The sequence below is a fragment of the Orycteropus afer genome, unplaced genomic scaffold (genome assembly GCF_000298275.1).
Source record: "Orycteropus afer afer isolate SDZICR_OR568_19922 unplaced genomic scaffold, OryAfe1.0 scaffold00127, whole genome shotgun sequence".
NCBI classification, from domain to species: Eukaryota; Metazoa; Chordata; class Mammalia; order Tubulidentata; family Orycteropodidae; genus Orycteropus; species Orycteropus afer.
The window spans coordinates 7,811,512-7,832,065 of NW_006921714.1; the positions used below are offsets into that span (position 1 = coordinate 7,811,512).

At 49.9% G+C, this 20,554-nt stretch overlaps 1 protein-coding gene across 1 annotated transcript in view; it reads right to left on the reverse strand.

Annotated features, from left to right (window-relative positions):
• CLMN (calmin) overlaps positions 1-20,554 on the reverse strand; it is a 47,412-nt gene that overhangs the window by 1,299 nt on the left and 25,559 nt on the right. Inside the window, exons 7-12 of the mRNA XM_007944552.1 lie at positions 17,023-17,216; positions 13,277-13,359; positions 9,355-11,001; positions 6,263-6,459; positions 2,175-2,235; positions 1,535-1,605 (exon numbers count right to left, since the gene is read on the reverse strand). Of these exons, the coding sequence (XP_007942743.1) occupies positions 1,535-1,605; positions 2,175-2,235; positions 6,263-6,459; positions 9,355-11,001; positions 13,277-13,359; positions 17,023-17,216 (2,253 nt within the window). The remainder of the gene's footprint in view (positions 1-1,534; positions 1,606-2,174; positions 2,236-6,262; positions 6,460-9,354; positions 11,002-13,276; positions 13,360-17,022; positions 17,217-20,554) is intronic.

Here is a 20,554-nt window from a genome sequence, read left to right on the forward strand (position 1 = left end):
TTAACCACCGCGCCACCAGGGCGCCTCTGTTTTACACGAGGTGGTAAGAGGACATTTTGTTTTTGTAGATAGTAAGGAAGCCCAGAAGGGAGCTGTGTGGCGGGGACCAATCACAGCTTTAAAATCTCCACAAGGGAAAGGGGTCGGGCCATATCTGATTGGACGAGGACTGGGCCCGAGGCCTGAAGCTGTGTATACGGAAGCTTAGGAGGTAAGCTGCTGTGGAGTGGTTTCAGAGAACGTGATAAGGACATGGACGGCTAAAACATTCCCAAACTGCCTCCTAATCCGGTGAAGACCGGGCCCAAGTGCAATTAACCGGTTACCACCCTTTATACAAATCACATGCAGAAAACGAGCCCTGGCTGCACTTCCTCTTCTTAGAACGGCTTTCAGAACAAATTTAAACTATGTATTTTTACTGTTTTGTTCGTTGCTGTTGAGTCAGTGCCGACTCACAGCAACCCCATGCGTGCAGAGAACGGTGCCTGTGGGTTTTTAGGGCTGGGACCTTTCCGAAGCAATGGCCAGGCCCTTCTTGCGAGGCTGCTCTGGGTGGGTTTGAACTGCCAACTTAGCGGTGAGTGCTTAACCATAAATGGCTGACGTAGGAACGTGGACAACACCCTGGCTTTCTCCGCCCTGCAGGTCTGTCTTTAAAGTCCCTCTCTCTTAACACCTAGAACTATTGTCTTCCTAGGAATACATCAGGGCCAGGAGGACAGAGAATGACCATTTCTACCTCATGGCAGAAGGGAAGCCTGTCTAGCATCAGTTAGGGGTCAGGGGGCTGGTGTTCCACAGACCACCCTCCTTGGTGCAGGCAAGATTCCAACAGAGGCTTGGGATTCCAACAATTTAAGGTCCTCTAAGCCTGTTCGACTCCATGGCAAATATTTAAAAAATGGCAGCCCATGAAGGGACTCAGTGACTGTAATAGGGATAGGGACATTCCAGAACCAGCAGTCAGAGCTGGGGAGTTTTTCTGGTTTCCTATACTGTACACGAGCAGGTCTACAGCAGCTTGGTGGCATCCCACTGAGCCGTGTGGTCCTTGGTAAGGGATACTTTCATGGACATCCTGGCATGCTTGCATTCCCTCTTCATGTCTGCTCTCATGCCATAAAACTGCACAATCAGCTCAGTGAGCTTCTGAGTATTATACCTGCAGTGGCGACACAGAATGAACAGAGAGGTCAGGTGCTACAGCATCGCAGAACACACACAGCATCCCAAGATCACTGCAGCTTCTCGGTTAGGCTCTGCCACTGACAGCTGTCTCAGGCTGTGCACCCCCCAGATCCCTCTTTGCACAGTTATTTCCCACTTGATTATCGACTTTTCCCTCCCACAAACACAGACTTTCCATTCATTCTCTGGAAGACATGTTTTCAAGCATTACCCCAAACGATCAATGGTGTTATCAACACAGAATAATCTTCCTCAAAGGTGGACTGCGTGATTTAAACAAACAAAAGAACCCCCGTGTGATTTAAACAAACTAAAGAACTTAACATAGAGCCAAGCCACCAACCTTGTTAGCACTCGGTTTCTCCTGTCGTCCAGGTCGGCTGCATTCCTCAACTGAACAAAGCTAAAATGGTCCTACAGTGAAATTTATAAACAAAACCCCGCAACCCAATTAGTAAAGATGCAATCTCTGAAACAGAAAATAAAATGATTTTAAACACTCAAAGCCAAGCACGGCATGCTTTTCGCTAAATTCCAAACTGCTAAACAACAGATGTTACCCCAACGCCTTCTCTGAGCACCCCACTGGTGAACCAGGACGCCCCATCCCCTGGGACCCAGATCAGCATCATGTGGACCATGGTGTCTGGGCTGAACACGTGGTATGTGTAGGACGGACCCTCTGCTTCCTGTCGCACCTGTCTTTGAACATGACCTTTCTGGGTGTGGGGAGTCTTGGATGCATTTTTATAACAAGGAGGCCTTCTGGCTTTGAAATCATCACTTTATTTATATCCCTTATCGCCCAAACTCGATATCCGACTGGACCGTGCTTAACAAGGTTTCAGTTTGCGTGTCTGTCTTCTATCCAAAAGTATAGCTGTTGCCCGTCAGTAATTTCAAAGCTCTGGGCTGGGGAGGAGGAAGGATGGAAATGAACCGATTAGCAGGGGCCGCAGGGAAGAACAAAGTCACATACTAACCGATTCCAAAGACCTATTAGTATGTCGTCGAATGTAAATGCTGGAGTCACTGTGACTAGCCCTGAAAAACAAACAAACATTTTGAATGGGTACCACCAAGAGCTCTCCATGTCCCACGTGGTGCTGTTTTACAGCCCCGCCCATGCCCAGTCCTGCACCCGGGGATTGAGGCAGGCTATGATTTCAGTTCCAGGGGCAGAAATGAGACCATTTCTCCAGTCTGCCCACTTTGGTTGGAAGGTGCTGACAAACAGTAGAAAGGGCATTAGAGTCACACGCTGAGCCCTAGTCTACCAGCAAAAGCAGGAATGAAGTCAGAATTTCACATGCAAAGCAGACCCGGTGTTCTAAAAACAACACAGGATTTGGGGCAGGAAGGGAGCGCTTGCGCCAAGCATCCTGAGGTCTTGGCACTCACCGGAAGTCCTCCGCAAGCTAAAGTCAGACCTGGACCTACACCTGGCAGCTGGACTCCCTCTCCAGTGCTCACTCCCAAGCCCAGGGCTGCTCTCTGTGGGCACACCAGCTCTGTTTCTTTCAAACCTGAGAAGGCTAACCTTCTGACCCCATTTTTGAGGCTGACGTGGCATGTGCCCCTGTCACTCTAACAGATGGCTTGACCAGGTGCGGAGGCGAGAGACGGCCAGAGGCCTGGCTGCCAGCCTGGCACCCTTTGATGAGCCGCCATGTTGGCCAAGTCCTGCATCTCGGACCAGTCTCCCATGTGTGAGAAGGTACCTCAGGCCGGCCCCACCCTGTCCCCTGCATGGAGGTGGTGGGGATGGTGGGACAGCAACAGAGTGTCGATGACAGTGTCTGGTCCTGTTTGCTGTTCAACAGGAGAACTACGGGGTCCTGCGCGTGGAGGTGCCCTGGTACAAGGAGAGTCATGCCCTCAAGGCAAGCCGCCCCACTGTCACCCTGGGCCTGGTAAAGTCATCAGACCCAGAGTCTATCCCTAGGGAATTTGTCATTGGCAGCTTTGGCTCTCCTTTCCACTGCTGTTCAGTAAACGTCACCAAGCTCTTCCCTGGCACTTTCTACAGTTACTGAGCACCACCTACTATGTGCCAGGCCCTGGGCTAGGCCTAGGGAAACGTCAGCCCTTGTCCTCAATCCACAGCCAGAGCTCATGCTTCCTGGCTGCAACCCAGTTCCTGGAACCCTGGGGTGTCCCTAAGAGAAATGACCCAACACACTGGCACCAGGAGATCTGGGGCCGACTTTTCCCTACTTGTGTTTGCAGACCTCATTCATTCACTCATTTCAGTGAAAATATATATAAGACATACCATTGCAACAATTTCTACATGCTTGTTTCAGTGACAGTCTTCAAACTGTGTCACTTTTCTGGTTGCCACTGTCATTTTGATCACATAGAGATAATTCTTTAACCCTTTCATGACCAAATTATCTTCTGCTTTGGATTTTTTATTGATACCATGTGTTTTCACTAATGGGAGGCATGCCGAAATCAAGGGGAAATTTTTTTTTTTTAGGTAACAATGGATTTTGATACAATTATGTGGGACACATATGTCCCAAGTGGACTCTGATGGTAGGATTGGTAGGGTGAGGTCCATTTCTTCTGATTTGTACAGTTGTATAGGGCCCCACCAGGTGGTAGAACATACTACAAAGGGGATAGGAGCGTCCCAAGAAAACTGAGAGGCTGAAAATGTTAGTGGGTGATATATGTCCCATGGGTCATGAAATGGTTAAAAGTATAATGCTCAACATACTCATTTTTTCTAACAAGGCTAATTTCTTTGGGTAACTGAATCAGGGGGTGACTATGCTTCCTCAGTCTGTTGCCAGCTCTGTGTGGGTGGGAGCCAAGCCCCTAGCACCTACCCCAGTTCCTGCTATCCCCTTCCCTCACATAGCTGAGCACACTACATGCTATCTGAGGACGTTCACTGTGGTGCTTTGACCTTGGCTAAAATGCTTCATACTACAGCTTTGCCACAGCATGTCTGAGCTGAGATGGGAAGAAGGAAGGAGCTAGAAAGGTAACTTCTGCCTGGTCCATGCCAAGAGCTCAAGAGTAAGTGACACCATTGTGCTTTTCAGTTGGTGCCCCCTCTGTCTCCTCTGTACTGGGACAAGGTTTGCTTTTGCTTTGTGCTCAGCACGTATTTGTATCCAAGGTGCTCACTCTCCTCCAATGCACCTCTCATTCCTGCGTCCCACTCTTTCCATTTACTGAGTTGCCTGCTAAGTGCCAGCCGTGTGTGTGTTCACACTGCTCCCTTCACCTGGAATGCACCCCACTCCAGCACTCTCAAATCCACGTCCCACTGACGCCCCCACACTCCGCTCAAACACATCTCAGCCCCAGGCCTCCCTGGTCCCCTCTGCCTGCTTCTGAGGTCCAAGATCCCCACTGTCCATGAGACCCCCCTCTGCATCCCTCCTTGTGCTGATAGACCAGATGGCACACGTCCCATCTCCCTCCAGTCTATGAGCTCCTGGGAGAGAGTTGTGCCTGAACCTGCCCCATGGCCTACCACTTCCTTCCTGCCTGAAACCTAGCTGATTCCATCATACAGTGGCTGCTCCAAGAATATCTGACACTGATCTGCTTGGGAGACAAGCTAAGTAGTGCCCAGCAAATGATAGACAGTCCCTCTGTGAGCGGTGGAGGAGGAGTTGGTAGCCCAGCCCACCTGCCCACAGGTGTCCATCTGTGTTTACAGCAGGCAGGAAAGTACATTTAAAGCACAGAGTTCATTTGACTGTCATGTCCCCAGGGCACAGGAAGGGACTGTGGGAATTGTGAGCTGAGTTAGGTTGGCAGCCCTATCTGCTGTGCCACTCTATTGCCTGTCCCTGTCTGGCGCCTGCCCCTGTCCAGCACTTGCCCGTCTGCCACCTGCCCTTGTCCGTCACCTGACCCTCTCCATCACCTGCCCCTGCCTGTCAACTGACCCTCTCCATCACCGGTCCCTCTCCACCACCTGCCCCTTTCTGTCACCTGGCCCTCTCTGTCACCTGCCCCCTCCACCCTCAACTTCTCTGCCTTTGTTTCCCCACAGCCTAGACGTGGGAGAAAGGCGGAGGGGAGGCCGACAGCAGGCTGTTCCACCACTACCCACCCCTCTGGCTCTGCCTGGGCATCTCCTGCCCCATGCACGTCTCAACCATTTTCCTTTACAGCCAGCATCACTCACACCACTGCTGGCAATGAGGCTTCACAGAAAAAATACAGACCTCGGGGTGAGACTGGTCTGAGTCTACTCCCAAAGGGAGAAAGTCTGGGGGTTTTATGTGCCCCCTGGGCTTCCCTGTCTGCATTAATGAGCATGACCCCACTACCTGCCTAGGGGGCTGACCGCTGCATGAGGAGGATGTGGCTGTGATGAGCCTCCACACAGGACGGACTCAGTAACCTGGGTGACCATCCCGATGATGAGGGTGGGAGGGAAAGACCAGGAGGGCCTTCTGACATTCGAGTCCAACGTCTCCCCTGAGACAGACCTGACTCCTCCAGCGGCCTTGGAATGAGGAGCAGAGGTGCGCAACAAGCTCTTGTGGACCAGGCCAAGCTCACGGTCCTCCCTGCCCCCGCCCCACATAATAAATCAACCACTGTCACTTCCTTGAACAAACTTGTAAGGGAAGCCCTATGAATGTCCAACACCCACACAGCAGGGATGAAAGGCCACCTCAAGGGATAGGGGTTAAGTCAGCATGATGCTATTGATGGCCATGTGTGGGTGGCCCTTACCCAGCCCAACCCACAGTGACCTGGGGGCAGGGGCCAGTAGGCGGTCACCCCTCCATTACTCTTCTCACCTCACATCTACCTACGGCTCAGCCGTTTTGCACACACTGCTAGCTTCCACCCAGAGCTACACAGAGCGAGGAGAAAAGGCTAGTGACACATCCTTCCAATTTAGCTCCTTATGCACAGGTCTGGTAAGAGTTGAGGGGGTTGGTGCTGGATTTGCCACGAGCGCAGGAAATCCCTCGTCTAATCCCATCCCTGTGCCCCTCCATGAATCAGCAACTGGAAATGGGGTGAGTTCAGAGAGCTCCCTCCAGCTCCACGTCTAGTGGCAGGAAGATAGCGAGCCAATAAATACCTAGAAGGGATTCTGTGATCAGCAGTGTCTTCTTCTAGGTCCTCTGAGGATCGGACGGCTCCCGGCGCTACAAATATCGAACTTTCGACACGGTCCACGTGTTTCCTTTTCTCCTTTTTTTTACTGCTGACCGATTCTTCCGTTACCTTTGCTTCTACGGGGCTGGCTGAGTTTTCTGAGTTCGGGGACTCCTGGGACTTAAAGACAAAACAACCAAAGAAAAATCAGCATTTCATGCTGAGATGAGCAACTGACACTACCAGCTCAACCCCAGGGCCCAGCCAAGGTGTCCCTTCCATTCTGCCTCTCTATCCACACAGTTGCTGTGGGGCACAGGCCTGTCCCAATGCCTGCTCCCTGGGCAGAAAGAATTCCAATGCTTCAAGCTGAGTGAAGACATGGTTTTAGAATGAGTATGATCTGGTTTCAAACCCTGTCTGAAGCAGCGTTATGACTTTGAGTTACTGACTTTCTCTCTCTGAGCCTGTTTCCTTGTCTGTGAGATGGGAATGCTGTTGTTGTTAGTTGACATGGAGCTGACTCTGACTCATGGTGACCCCCTGTGTCGTGGAGTGGAAATGCAGCCCACGGAGTTCTCAAGGCTGTGACCTCTCAGAAGCAGACTGCCAGGCCTTACTTCTGAGGTGCCTTGGGGTGGGTTGGACCTGCCAACCTTTCAGTCAGTCGACCCAAGGACTCTGTCAAATGGATAGTACTTCTTATTGCACTTCAGTGTTTCCTAAAAAGGACGGCTCTTGCAAGAGGCAATGGTTGGACCCTTCATGCAAGCAGCATGCACAGGCTGAGGGGTGCACTGGTTGCCCGAGATTGCAGAGGTTCACATAGAGGCAAACAGGTAACCAGTGGGGTGACATCCAGTGAGCAGTGGCTGCAGGGACATCTCTGCCCTTATCTGGGGAGGAAGGTCCTTTGACCACTGCATCCACACCAGACACTCTGAAAGCCAGCAGCAACGCCCCAGAGTGATGCCCAAAAGGGTGGCAAGTGTTGGCCCTACTGTTCAAGAATTCTTCGAGGGGCTGGGGGAACCCGCTCCACAGGTGTGGGAGCGAGAGGGTTCCCGAGGCCAGGCCAGCCGCCCAGAAGAACAAGGTTCCCTGAAGGTTCACCAAAGCGCTTGGCAGTTTGAAACAACAGGCCCTTCTCCATTAGCAATGGGCATGCTACCTTTTCTGAAAGGGGAAATGAGAAGACTTTAAAAACTGAAGAAGGAAAAAAGTGCTTTTTGAGTCTCTTTGGCTGATAAAAAGATTTTTTTTTTTTTTTTACAGGGAAGAGCCCTGGTGGCACAGTGGTAAAGTGCTCGGCTGTTAACTGAAAGGTCAGTGGTTCAAAACCACCAGTGGGAGAAAGATGTGGCAGTCTGCTTCTATAGATTTCAGGCTTAGAAACGCTATGGGGCAGTTCTACTCCGTCCTCCAGGGTCGGTATGAGTCAGAATCCATTCACCAGCAAGGGGTTTAGATTAGTTACTTAAAGGAGAGCCAGGCACTGGAGACATGTTCCCTGTCCTGTCTTCTGGTGCCTCAGGACAAGACTCCCAAGCTACACTTGCCACTCAACTGCAGGGTTCAGGCACACGGGCTCAGTGTGAGATCAACTGCAAGTGGACTGGGACAGTACTTCTTATTGTACTTCAGTGTTTCCTAAAAAGGACAGCTCTTGCAAGGGGCAATGGTTGGATCCTTCATGCAACCAGCATCTACTTCACCAAACAAATGAGTCCCAGAAGCCAGGCAGGCCGAGGGATGCAATGGTTGTCCAAGGTAGATGCTGGCTGGATGGGCGAGAGCAGGAGGCTGCAGGTCAGAGCCATGTGGGCAAACACGTGGGAGGTGACCAAGGCAAGGTCTCTCTCACCACTAGCTCCATGCAAAAGGGGGTTCAATTCTCCATGTCCGAATCCAGGCTCTTTTTCCCAAGTCACCCCAATGACATGTCTACAGCACTTAGATAGGGGACAGTGGTGGTTCAGTGGCCGAATTCCCATCTTCCATCCCAGAACTCCCTCCCCAGCTCGAGGGCCAACTACCCATGCAGTCTGTCTGGGGCTGGGTCAGTCTCCCTCCGCTGAACCTGAGTCCCTTTGCTGGGCCCTGTCCCTTATGTCTTGTGTCCTCTCCTGGTAGTTACTGGGGGCTCTTTTTCTACAGCATAAAACACTGAAGGTGGGGGCTGTCCTTCCTACTGTGCGTGCCCTAGCAGTGCCTGGCTCCCTGCTGTCCAAGTGACAGACAGAGTGGGTGGGTGAGCCCAGCCGGGGACCGAGCCCAGGCCTTTTTCACCCAGGCCCATCTGAACTGGACCCTGCGGGGGATTAGTCAGCATGGTTTGGGCTCCATCTCCAGGACTCCCGGGGTAGAGGGTGGGTGCTTACTAATGAGGCCCTGCAGGGTGACCCCGCCCAGCCCCTGGGACGTCAGGCTGAGACCCCATTCATCCACTCACTCTGGCAGCCCCTGTTGACCTGCTGGGGGCTCTGAGGAGGTGGGAAAGCACATGGAAACTACATGTGTACCCAGCTGCTAGGGTTCAGTGTGTGTCCCCCTTGGCCTATGGACACAACTCATTTCAAACCAGGGCAACTAGACAACAGTGCCAACAGGTAAAATGCCTGTGGGCAAGTGTGAGGTCTGACTTCCTCTCTGTTTTCACTATTACATGCAGAAGAAGAAAGCGGGTTCCAGTTCACCTAGTGGCTGCTCCGTGTCAACCACGGATTACCACTCTAACAACGTCCATTGTTAGCCGGGGCTGCACCTCCAGCCTCATCTCACTGTACCCTCTTATGTTCATAAGAGCAGGGCTGGGGCTTAGGGTGAGGCCATTAGGCACACAGCACTCAAAATTTAAGGAGGCACACATGCTCAGGGGCCCACCCTATACTGGCAAGAGCCTGAGAGTGAGTACCCCCTTAAATTCTGTACCCTGGGATGCCTGGAAGGGAGGCACCCGAATTTATCCCTCTTCGGGAGGAGAATCTGTCTTTTAAAGCGCCACAGAATTCCCCCAGAAACACAGCTGGTGTGCAGGAGCCCCGAGGATCCCCAAGCCCCTCTGCAACCAAATACCTGATTGTTCTCCCAGGGGCTGCTCTTGTTGGCCTCCCCTTGCTGGTGGTCCTCGAGGTGGGCTGGGGGAGCAGATTCGGAGGCAGTTTGGGTACCCACAGGTTCTCTATCAAGATATGGCACCTGATCATTAGCACCAGGAAGGGCCTTGCCCGTCACCAAAAAACTGCAGCTGCTCTGAGCGTCCTCCTCCTCCTCCCTCGAGTCCAGGTCCTGCAAATACCCGTCGGGGTCTTCGAGATCCGCGTCTTCAGTTTTCAAGTCCTCTGAGTCTTCCGTGTAAGCTTCCAGAACGGCAGCCAGGGGCACCTCATAGTGTGGGTAGTAGAAGAGGTCGTGGGGGATGACCGAGACCTTGGAGAGGGGCGGGGAGGGCCTGAAGTCCAGGCCTTCCTCACTGTGACTCAGGAGGGTCTCCAGGCTGATGCTGCTGCTCGGGGGGCTGCGTGGCAGGTCTCCGTCATCCTCCTGGGGCCGCCGCGCCTCCATCTCCTCCTCGCCACCACGGTGCGTGGATTTCCGCTTCGCCTTTTCATACACCTCTGGTTTCTTACCGACAGGTGCCTCCCTTGGAGCCAAAGAACAGCCTTGCGTGTCTTGTCCAGTGTCCTCGTGAGGTCTGGGTTGGTCGGACGTAACTGGGGGCTCCGAGGACTCTTCCTTCTCGTGGACGGTCGGCGCTCTGCCTCTGCGCCATCTCTCGGCGTGTTCTCCCGCGTCACTCTCAGTGGGCTCGTTTTCCTGCAGTGAAGGAGTCTCCCCAAAAGCACGGCTGGTGGAAGCGAAATCAACAAGGTCTCTGTTAAACTTAGAGGCTTTTAACGGTATGCCTTCAAAGTAGCCTTCTTTGTCCATAGTTTCTACAGTCAGCAGCTTAACCTTGATTTCCATGGAGTCGGCCATAATGGTGTTTGCTCCAGGGGATGGAACAGAATGACCTTCTCCCATGTGCTCAGTACTCTCCAGTGCCCCGTTCCAGGCCGAAGAACCCTGGGAAGACCGTGACTCACAGACCTTGCCATCTGCCAAAGAACTGTCACCCGGGGCCATGGCAGAGGCTGCTTCCGGGCTCTTTGGGGTTTCCTGTTTTGGTTTCTTTGCCCCTTCAACATCAATGGCCACAATGTGTCCGTCCAGCTTCAAGGACTCCTTGGCCCCTAGTGGGCTCCCTTCAAAGGCAAGCTCTTGACTATAGAAAGGGTCTTTACTGCAAGAAGCATCCTCGTCAATGTCAGCCTCAAAGTGAACAGTCTTCTTGGCTGGCAAACAGCTGGCCTTGCGAGAGTCCTTTCTCGACGATAAGATGGACGTCTCAGGTGGCTCACTGACATCACTGACCTTGCAGGGGACGCCCTGCAGCACCTGGTCGATGATCTGGTGCATCAGCTCATGGGAGTTGTCCAGCAGCACATCACTGGACGCACCAGCCAGGCAGGGCTGTGGCTGGGACCCCTTCACACTCTCGGGCTTGTCACACACAAAGACTTTGGAGGGCGCTGGGTGGCTGGTTTCATGGTTAACAGTGTAGGCACGGTCCCCATTCTCAGTCAGGAGGAGGATTTTGCTCTCCTGTTCAGAAGGCGTGTCTCTGATGCGGACAAAGGTTGATTCAATAGGGAAATCTTTCTCTGAGTCCACAAAGTCTTCCTGCAAAGAGACATGGGATGATGTGAAATGAGTGTTTAAGCGTGGCCTCTCTCTGTTCCTCCCTCAACAAACATGAAAAAGCCACTGCAAAATTAATGAAAAGGGTTCCAGATAAGATACAGATAATCACCAAGGACTATTCCTTCTGACATATGAAAATATCAGGTAACAAAATAAAACAAGTTTTTGAAGCCACGAACCAAACTCTAGAGCAAGATGAGTCCTGTTGAGGTGGGCAGGGGTTGGCGGCTACTGCGTACCCACCCGCGGGCCATTGCCTAGTCTGGGTATAAGGAGGAAGAAGCGGCAAGTGGAGAAGGTTGCTCTGGTTCCTACAACACAACTGCCTCACTGCAGAATCTCCTTATAGCTGTTCACATCCCCAAGGGTAGACAGACCCGAAGTCCCAGCTCATCCAGCCTCCCACTGCTTTGAGCCCCTTTCCACAGACATTTCTGAACCCTGGTGTGATGCTGTGCTAGCTAGGTTGGAAGCCCTTCTTCCTCCCACTATGGACTTCCCAGGCTTTGAAAATTCTAGAAGGGATTTAAAAAGCTCAAACAAATATCCACAGTAATAATAATAACAAAAAGAGCTCTAATGGTGACATGGAGGGTTTCAACCATCTGAGAAGAAGACGACCACCCCTCTCTCAAGCACCACTCTTCCTCCAAGGCAACACTCGCTGAGATCCGTGGCTAAACTCTTAGGTTTGGGCTAGGAATCACCCATGATACCTGCGGCTCCACAAATGGAATTTCTTGTGTATTCTGCGGATGGCTTTCCCTTTGGGATTTACTGAACTGAGCTGGACGGTTCATTCTGGCAAATGGACCAGTGGTCATGATGGTGGCATGGGACCAGGCAGAAGGTTGGGCAATCTACTTCTGTAGCGATACCACCTCGGAAACCCAAGGAGGGGTCACTATGAGTCAGGTCCGACTCAACGGCACATAACAATAACAACAACTTACATAAGGTCATCACAAGACAGAGCTGACTCGACAGCAACCCACCACCACCACCAAACGCAACTGAAGGGAGTTTGCAGCTATGGGGATTCATGTTGCTTCAGTGTCAATGGACTTGAATTAGTTAATACACTGTCCTCATAGTCTTAGCCTCAGCCGTGAGCTGTAAGGGACCAGAGAGCCTGAACGTTGGAGCCACAGAGACCTGGCGGTAAAGCCCACCTGTGTACCTGGTGGCTGTGTGACCCTGGAGGAGTCAGTTAGCCTCAGTGTCATCAGTTAAATGCCACTGTGCTATGCAGAATGGCAGGAGTGGCAGCCAGCCCACAGTCACATGGGTCACAGTACCTGACCATATTCAGCTAAAAAGCACACACCACCCCCAGGAGCTCTTGAACTCCTAGGCCTATTTTTTCTGTCTAGTACTTAACACTACCTGACATTACAGGGTGCTGACTTGTTGACTATTTTCTCTGTTAGCAAAGGTGGAGATGTCACTCATCTAGTTTATTACCGAGTCCCCTGAAGCAGCAGTAGGTGGTCAGCAAATTACTGATGAATTCAACGAAAGGCTGCTGTTGCTGTAACTTTTATTATCATCTCAGGGTTGTGCAGGAGCAGATGGCAGTGAAGCCATACCAACTTCTAAAAGGTCTGATTCTGTTCCCCAAAAAATCTGTCACCAAGTATTATCTTATAGAACTCGGGGGGTGTAGTGCTTAAGGCACTTGGCTGTAAACCAAAAGGTTGGTGGTTTGAACCCACCAGGCACTCTGTGGAAGAGAGATGAGGCAATCTGCTTCCATAAAGATTTACAGCCTTGGAAACCCAATGGGGGTTGCTGTGAGTTGGAAGTGACTCAGTGGCAGTGAGTTTGAGAGTTTGAGAAGTATTATCTGGGATTCTGAATCTAAGCAGGCATGATTTTGAATGGTGATTACTTTCCATAATTTTCAACACTCTGATACAATCTGGTAGATGGCTAAAACGTTCCATCTGACATCTGAAAAACCAAGTCACCAACCCAGGTGACAGGTGGGCACCAGTGTGCCTTTGAAGTACATTTGGGATGGGAAAAGGTTTGAAGAGGTATAAACGTCTAACTCCCTGTCCTAACTAAATAATATCATACAGAATTTTGAAAGCGTAACTACAACGTGGCAAGGCAATTTTCAAGGGACCTGAGGTCAACTTCTGACTCTCGTCAATGATCACACAGAACAACGCAGTCCAAGGGCCAGCCTCATCCAGAGGCCAGCTCATGCAAACAGCTTCTGAATGAGAGGAAAGGAAGACAAACATACGGCTTCCAGCTCCGGGAAACGTTCTAGGAACTGCGCCACGTAGGTCATGATGGACTGCTCGTCCGGCATGTCAACCATGATGTCTGTCAAGAGATACAGGAGTTAGCAGGACTCATGGTTTATAAACAGGACCACAGCACCCTCGATGCAAAGGGCCCCACAGAACACTGAGGGTTTCTTTTGTCATTTTACACCTGAGGAAAAGTTAGGCCCAGAAGGGGTCAGTCATTTGACTGAAGTCTCACAGTTGGCTGGTGAGCAGAGAAGCCAGGATGCAGGATCCCAGCTCACAAACCAAACCCGTTGTCATCAAGTCAGTTCTGACTCATGGCAACCCCGTGAGGTACAGGGTGGAACTGACTCCACAGAGTTTGCTTGGCTGTGATCCATATGGAAGCAGGGCTCCAGGTCTTTCTTCCACAGTGCCGCTGGGTGAGTCTGAACCGCCAATCTCTTGGTTAGTTGTTGAATGCAAGCTGTTTGTGGCACCCAAGGACCATACAGAATCCAGGGTTCTTATTCCCAAGACTCTGTGTTTGTTATTCCTTGCTGAGAGAAGCCAGCCCAGTGCTGGCTCTATCAGCAAGTATGGTGGGCAGGGCACTTTTACCCGCTGCCAGCCTAACCCACAGAGAAGGCGGCATGACGGAGGTAACCAAGCACAAGAAGGTATACAGTCCCCGGTTACCACTGCTGACCACTTGGAAAGGGATCATAGCAGGAGTCTTGGATAGAGTGCGGGAAAATGTGCAACAACACTCAAAATCATAAAAAGAAGACCCAGCTTAGTGGTCTGACAAAGACTGGTAGAACCCCCAAGACTATGGCCCTAAGACATCCTTCAAGCTAGGGACTGAACTTAACCCCCGTGACTCATTTCAGGCAAACAACAGGCTTATAAGGTGAACAGTTGTACCAGGAGGGTATGGGCTCGTTAGAACAATCAAGCAGACAAGATCAAGAGGACAGCATCTGCCCACGGACAGAGCTAGGAAGGAGGGAGGGGATGAGAAGGAAGGATGAAGGGAAGTGTGGGCATGGGGAGGAAGTGGAAAGAACGCTGTTGCACTGTGAGGATTGCAGTGAATGTCACAAAACAGAATGTGTATACATTGTTGAATGGAAAGCCAACCTGCTCTCTAAACTTTCACCCAAATCATAATTTACAAAAAGAAGAAGAAGGTAATAGTCCCATTCAGCTTCCCCCACCTGTTCCACTTGTGTGTCTGTGTATCTGTCGGTAGATTACTGTTACTGCAGGATTGTGTATGTAATAGTTGCCTTTGTTGCCTTTAACTGTTACATAGGTTTAATAGAGGCTATTCCTACATATGTGTATAGTGTATGTATACATCCTGTATCCCTACAGGTAGGAATATGCATATATGCCATATATAGATAGTGCTGTGTAAGTATAGACACCATACTGTAGAATATATCATATATAAGAACATTTCTATATGGTAGCAAGGTACCTAAGGTACTTGACTGCTAACTAGAAGGTTGGCGGTTCAAACCCACCAGCCACTCCACGAGAGGAAGATGGGGGCAATATACTTCAGTAAAGATTTACCACCTCAGAAACCCAAACAGGGTCACTATGAGTCAGAACCAACTTGACGGCAGTGAGTCTGGGTTTTTGGTTTTATTCGTACATATGAATTTATATGTGCTGCCAATTTATCCATGAATACGGTAGATCAGAGAGGGAGAAAGGAGCTCTGGTGGTGCAGTGGTTAAGGCACTGAGCTGCTAATCAAAAGGGAGGTGGTTTGAACCTACCAGCTGTTCCACTGGAGGAAGATGAGACAATCTGCTTCTGTAAAGCTTTTCAGCCTTGGAGACCCAATGGGGGCCTCTATGAGTTGGGATCAACTTGATAGCAGTGGGTTGGGATGGGACAGGGCTAAGAGTTGAGAAAATTTCTTAGCCATAACCGAACACCTTGAGGGAATGAGTCACTGGGTCTGGGGGCTCAGGATCATAGTCTTGGGGGATACTAAGGTCAAATTGGCGTAACACTGTCCTTTGAAAGACAATGTTCTACATCCTATGTGTTGAGTAGTGACTGGAGTCTTAAAAGCTTGTGAGCAGCCATCTAAGGTGTAAGTATTGGCCTCTCGCCCTCTGAAGCAAAGAACGGTGAAGAAAATCAAAGACACAAGGAAACAATTAAACCAAGGGACTAAAAGACCACATGAAACCCAGCCTTCGTGACCCTGAGACCAGAAGAACTAGATGGTGCCCGGCTACCACTGCTAACTGCTCTAAACGGGACCACAATAGGAGGTCCCAGATAGAATGAGATAAAAACGTGGGGCAAAACTAAAAATCATAAAAAAGACTAGGCTTACTGGTCTGATAGAGACTGATGGAGCCCCCCACTCCAATTTGCTCAGTAAACTTGCACTCAAATAATATATATATATATTTTTTAAAAGAAGGCGGTGGCATGTAATCTCTGAATTTGTTACTTCCTCAAAAGGAGCTTTATTCAAGGTGATGTTCCCCTGCACTGTGGTTTATAAAAGTAAGTATTTCTGAAACAACCTCAAAGTTTCCCAGCAGTGAAAACTTGAGTAAAGTATGGGATGTCTACTGGATGGATTACTCCAAAGCCAGTAAAAATATATATGAAGATATTATGGCAACATGTAGAATGCCTGCAGTGTAATAAATTACTTAGTATGGCTTTTCTACCCATAAGTCATTGTAAACTCAGTGGTGGAATGAGCAACTGAGGAGCTCCTGATTGTAAATGTTATCCACCTGGGGTATTTCTGTTGGCCGTGACACAATGCAATGTTATGGGAGGCTCTCTCTCAGGTGCTTAGAGTTCTGGTGCTGTGATTGGCTAGTTTGGCCACTCTGCCAAGCTCAAAAGGAGGGCTCCTAGAGGCAGAACTCTCTCTGACTGCTGGTTGAGGAAGACGTGCTGCTGAAAGAGACACACACTCCTGAGACACACGTTGCTGGGAAAGAGATGCAAGAGACATGCATTGCTGAGTGAGACACCGAGGGACCAGCACTGCTGGGAAACAGACTGTGAGAGACTGTTGGCTGAGGGACGGTGGGCTGGGAGAGACTGAGCGTTTTTCCTGAACTTGAATTGTAGCCTGTGGTGCTTCCCTAATAAACCCCATAATCTGTGAGTTCTGTGTGGCCACTGCAGTGAATTATCAAACCCAGGAGAGAGGTGGTGGGTGCTTTGGGAGGAATGGTTGGAGCAAGGGCTGGAGGCAGGCAGCATGTCTAGCCTACAGGAATAGGCCTTGGGTTACTGCTGGTAATCCTGTCTTCCTCTTGTGGGATTAGAGGAGGTCAGAATATGTGGCCTCCTTGTCCTTTTTGCAATGCCTATGTCATAATTAGAGAGCTCTGGTGGTGTAGTGCCTAAGGCATATGGCTGCTAACCAGAAGACTGGCGGTTCAAACCCACCAGCCACTCCTTGGAAGGAAGATGATGTCATAATTATAATGTTAAGGAAAAATGTAAAATACAATACTACACACATACATGGAATAATCCCAATTATTTTAAAATATTATAATTATATGCATAGGAAAATACTGGAAATACTATAATTATATGCATAGGAAAATATTGGAAACATCCAAATTATCTGAGTGGAAGGAATATAGATTAAAACACTTTTCTATTAGCTTTTTGTGTATTTTCTAAATTTCTACTTGGGCATGTGTTCTATTTGTAATAAAAATAATTAAGGAGAGAGAACCACTGCTACCTTCTGGCTCCAGAAGCCTGGGAATGTGAAGGGCGTCGTGTGCGATGCTAAAAGCCTTCTCGAGATTTTCTCGGGTGGAATCTTCCAGAGCCTGCTTCATGTCCACCAGGCTGGGGTCAATGGCCTTTATCACGGCCAGGAAAGCCAGCCCACTTCTCCAGCTGCCCGCAAAGTCCTGAACTGCCACTCCATACCTAGATACAAACAGCAGAGACAGCAACAAAACAGGTTAGTAGACAAATTGGTGGCACAACAGTTCAGTGCTCATCGGGTGACCCAAAGATTGGCGGTTCGAACCCAGCCGATGGCTCTGTGGGAGAAAGACCTGGTGAGCTTCTCCTGTAGTTTACAGACTGGAAAACCCTGTGGGGCTGTTCTCCTCTTTCCTATGGGGCTGCCATGAGTTATAATCAACTCAACGGCACTCAACAACAAGAAACAAACTCCAAGGTCCAGAGGCTAGCACGTAGCCACCTCACTGGCCCCCGTGTGGGGCTGAAGGAGCTGCTCACCTCCCAGGCTAATCTGCCCTGACCCCCAGCACCGGGAGGACTTAACAGACCCACTGACGTTTCCATTTCTGGAGAAACGGAATAGGATGGTCAATGTCGCCCAAGGAGGCCAAATAGGGCCTCCTTTCCAAATCCCCAAGTAAATAAAGAAGCAATTTCGTTAACTGTTCATTCATCAGTGATATCCAAACACTTGTCAGGAGGATGTGATGGGGCCATAAAAATGGAGCCAGAAAGTCCTGAGCTTACACCCCAGTCCCCACCATGTTTCCAACAGGTGGCCTTGGGTAAGTCATAGACTCTCTTCGTCCCAGAGTCCTTGGCTGTAAAAGGGACCATTGTACTGAGGCCTCCCTGGGGCTGCTGTGGGGCGTATTAGGGTGAACCCACAAGACCAGCACTGATGGCCTCTGCTTTGCATGTATATTTTCAACACATACACATACACACACATACACACACAGCCAATGTCAAGTGGGCAACCCAATGTGCGATGTGAGCGCACAAGGAAGCCACTCAGTATATGGTGGCTAATAACATTATGAATGGAAAGAAGGTTGTAATTTCAAAAGTGAAGGACAAAGATCAAGAATCCTTCCAGGCACTAATCCCCTGTACAATTTATCCCCAGAGGCCACATCCGATCTCTCAGCTGGGGTCAGTGAACTCTCCTTTAAAAAGAAGCCCTTTTGGACCAGGTTTGCTGGTCCGATAGAGCCTGGTGGAACCACTGAGACTACAGCTCCTAGCTGCCCTTCAGGTCTGGAACTGAACCCACACTTGTGGCTTCCAGCCAAACAAAAGCTTCCAGTCAAACAAAAGACAGGCATAGGAGTTGAGTATTTACCCGAGGTAGATTTACTTCTTGGAGAGAACAATGATAGGAGAAAGAAGGGCTGTGTATGCACAGGGAGACAGCTCAGGGGGCAGGAGTGCTTGGAGGGATGGACACAGGGAAGAGGTGATTGTCAGGAAGAAGCGGGAGGGGAGCTGTTGCATTGGGGTAAATTGTGGTCAGTGTCATGGGACAAAGTGTACGTGAACTGCTGTATGGAAAGTGAATTTGCTCTGTAAATTTTCACCCAAATCTCACACACACACACACACACACACACACACAGAGGCCCTTTTGACCAGGTTTGCTGGTCTGATAGAGACTGGTGAGACCCCTGAGACTATGGTCCCTAGTTACCCTTCAGGTCAGGAATTGAACTCACTCTGTCCAAACAACAGATAGGCATATGGGCATATGGTGTGAACATTTACATCAGGCAGATACACTTTTTGAGTGATCTATCGTGGGAGAACAGAAGGGCAGTTTGCACAGGGAGATGGCTCGAGGGACAGGCATGCATGGGAGGGAAGGACACAGAGAAGTCATATCCTTCATGTTGTCACTGTGATGAAACAACATGTGTATGAGCTGCTGTATGGAAAAGGAGTTTGCTCTGTAAATTTTCACCCAAATCACAAGAAAAATAAATAAATAAAAAGAGGTCTCTTTATTTCAAAATCATGGAAGACCCACAAGCAGTTGCAAACACAGGCTCATTTTATCATGCTTCGCAAACATTGCATTTTCTACAAATTGAAGGTCTGTAGAAACCCTGTGTGGAGCAAGTCTATCTGCACCAGGTTTCCAACAGCACATGCTCCCTTTGTGTCTCTGTGTCCCATTTTGGTAACTCTCACAGTATCTCAAACTTTTTCATGATGTGATTGTACACTTAATAGGCTATAGTGCAGTGTCAACATGACTTGTATATGCTCTGGGAAAACCAACAATTCATGTGACTTGCTTCATTGCAGTATTTGCTTTCTTTGCAGTTGTCTGCAACCAAACCCTCAGTATCTCTGAGCTGTGCCTGTATAGTACAGGGAACCCTGTGTACCCTTCACCCTGCTTCTCTCAATGCTGGCCCATTACAACCCAGAGTACAACTATCAAACCAGGAAACTGACATTTTACGGGCCCTCATTTTCCTGAGGGTTGGTATATGACAGACACTGTGAAATTTTATTACAAGTGTGGATTCATCCAAGCCCCACTGCAATCCAGACACTAAAATTTCCATCACCCCAAAGGGCAGAACTTCCTTTCCTTTATTGTCACACTCTCCCCCAAGCCTAACACCTGGCAATGAACTCCCCTTTGACTGATTGATTTTTGTTAGTGTGGCAAAATACATTATCAAAAATGTGTGGTGCCAACCAGTCTTTCCAGTGACGTTAATCACGTTTGGTTGATTTATTTTGAAACAACATTTAACTGTTCTTCACATTAATCAACTCTACTTTAGCACACTTGGCTCCTCAATCGAAAAGCCAAAGACCCAACCTCTTTTCCTTCTTCTGTCTCCATATACTGGGGAGAGGGAACGGATCTTCGTTCACGATTATTATGTGCTATGTTCCTAAATGCTGTGGCAAGGGGCCACCCCAGACTGTACTGCATTTAATCCAAAGCATCCTCTAGGACACTGAATGACAGATGATCAGTTTGCAGGTAAGGCCTGGAGAGAGATTGTAGCTGATCCGTGTGTGGCAGAGCTGGACAGACCCGAGTGGGTATGGCTCCCCTCCCACGTGGCAGGGCTGTCCACCATCCTGGCCTAGCCCAGGAGCTGCCAGCTGCCCTCCCGCGTGGCTGGGCTGTCCACCCATCCCGGCCCAGCCCAGAAGCTGCCAGGTGTCAGCTGGTGAAACCACTGACCCCAGCTGTAGGGGTCATTCTGACTCCTGGTGACCCCACGTGTGTCAGCTTAGAACCAGGCTCCACAGGCCTTTCCCTCACAGTGCCTCTGGGGGCACTCGAACCTCCAACCTTGTTGGTTAGCAGCCAAGTCAATGAACTGTTTGCCCCACCTAGGGGTGCCCTGCTGGAGAAAGGTCCACTGTAATCCTGCTGACATCTCTGGGCCAGGCACAGAGTCAAAAGGCAGCCAGGCAGTTGGCTCTAGCCCACCTGTCTTGGTTTCAGAAAGGCCAGGCCTAACTTCAAGGATGCTACAGCCTTTGAT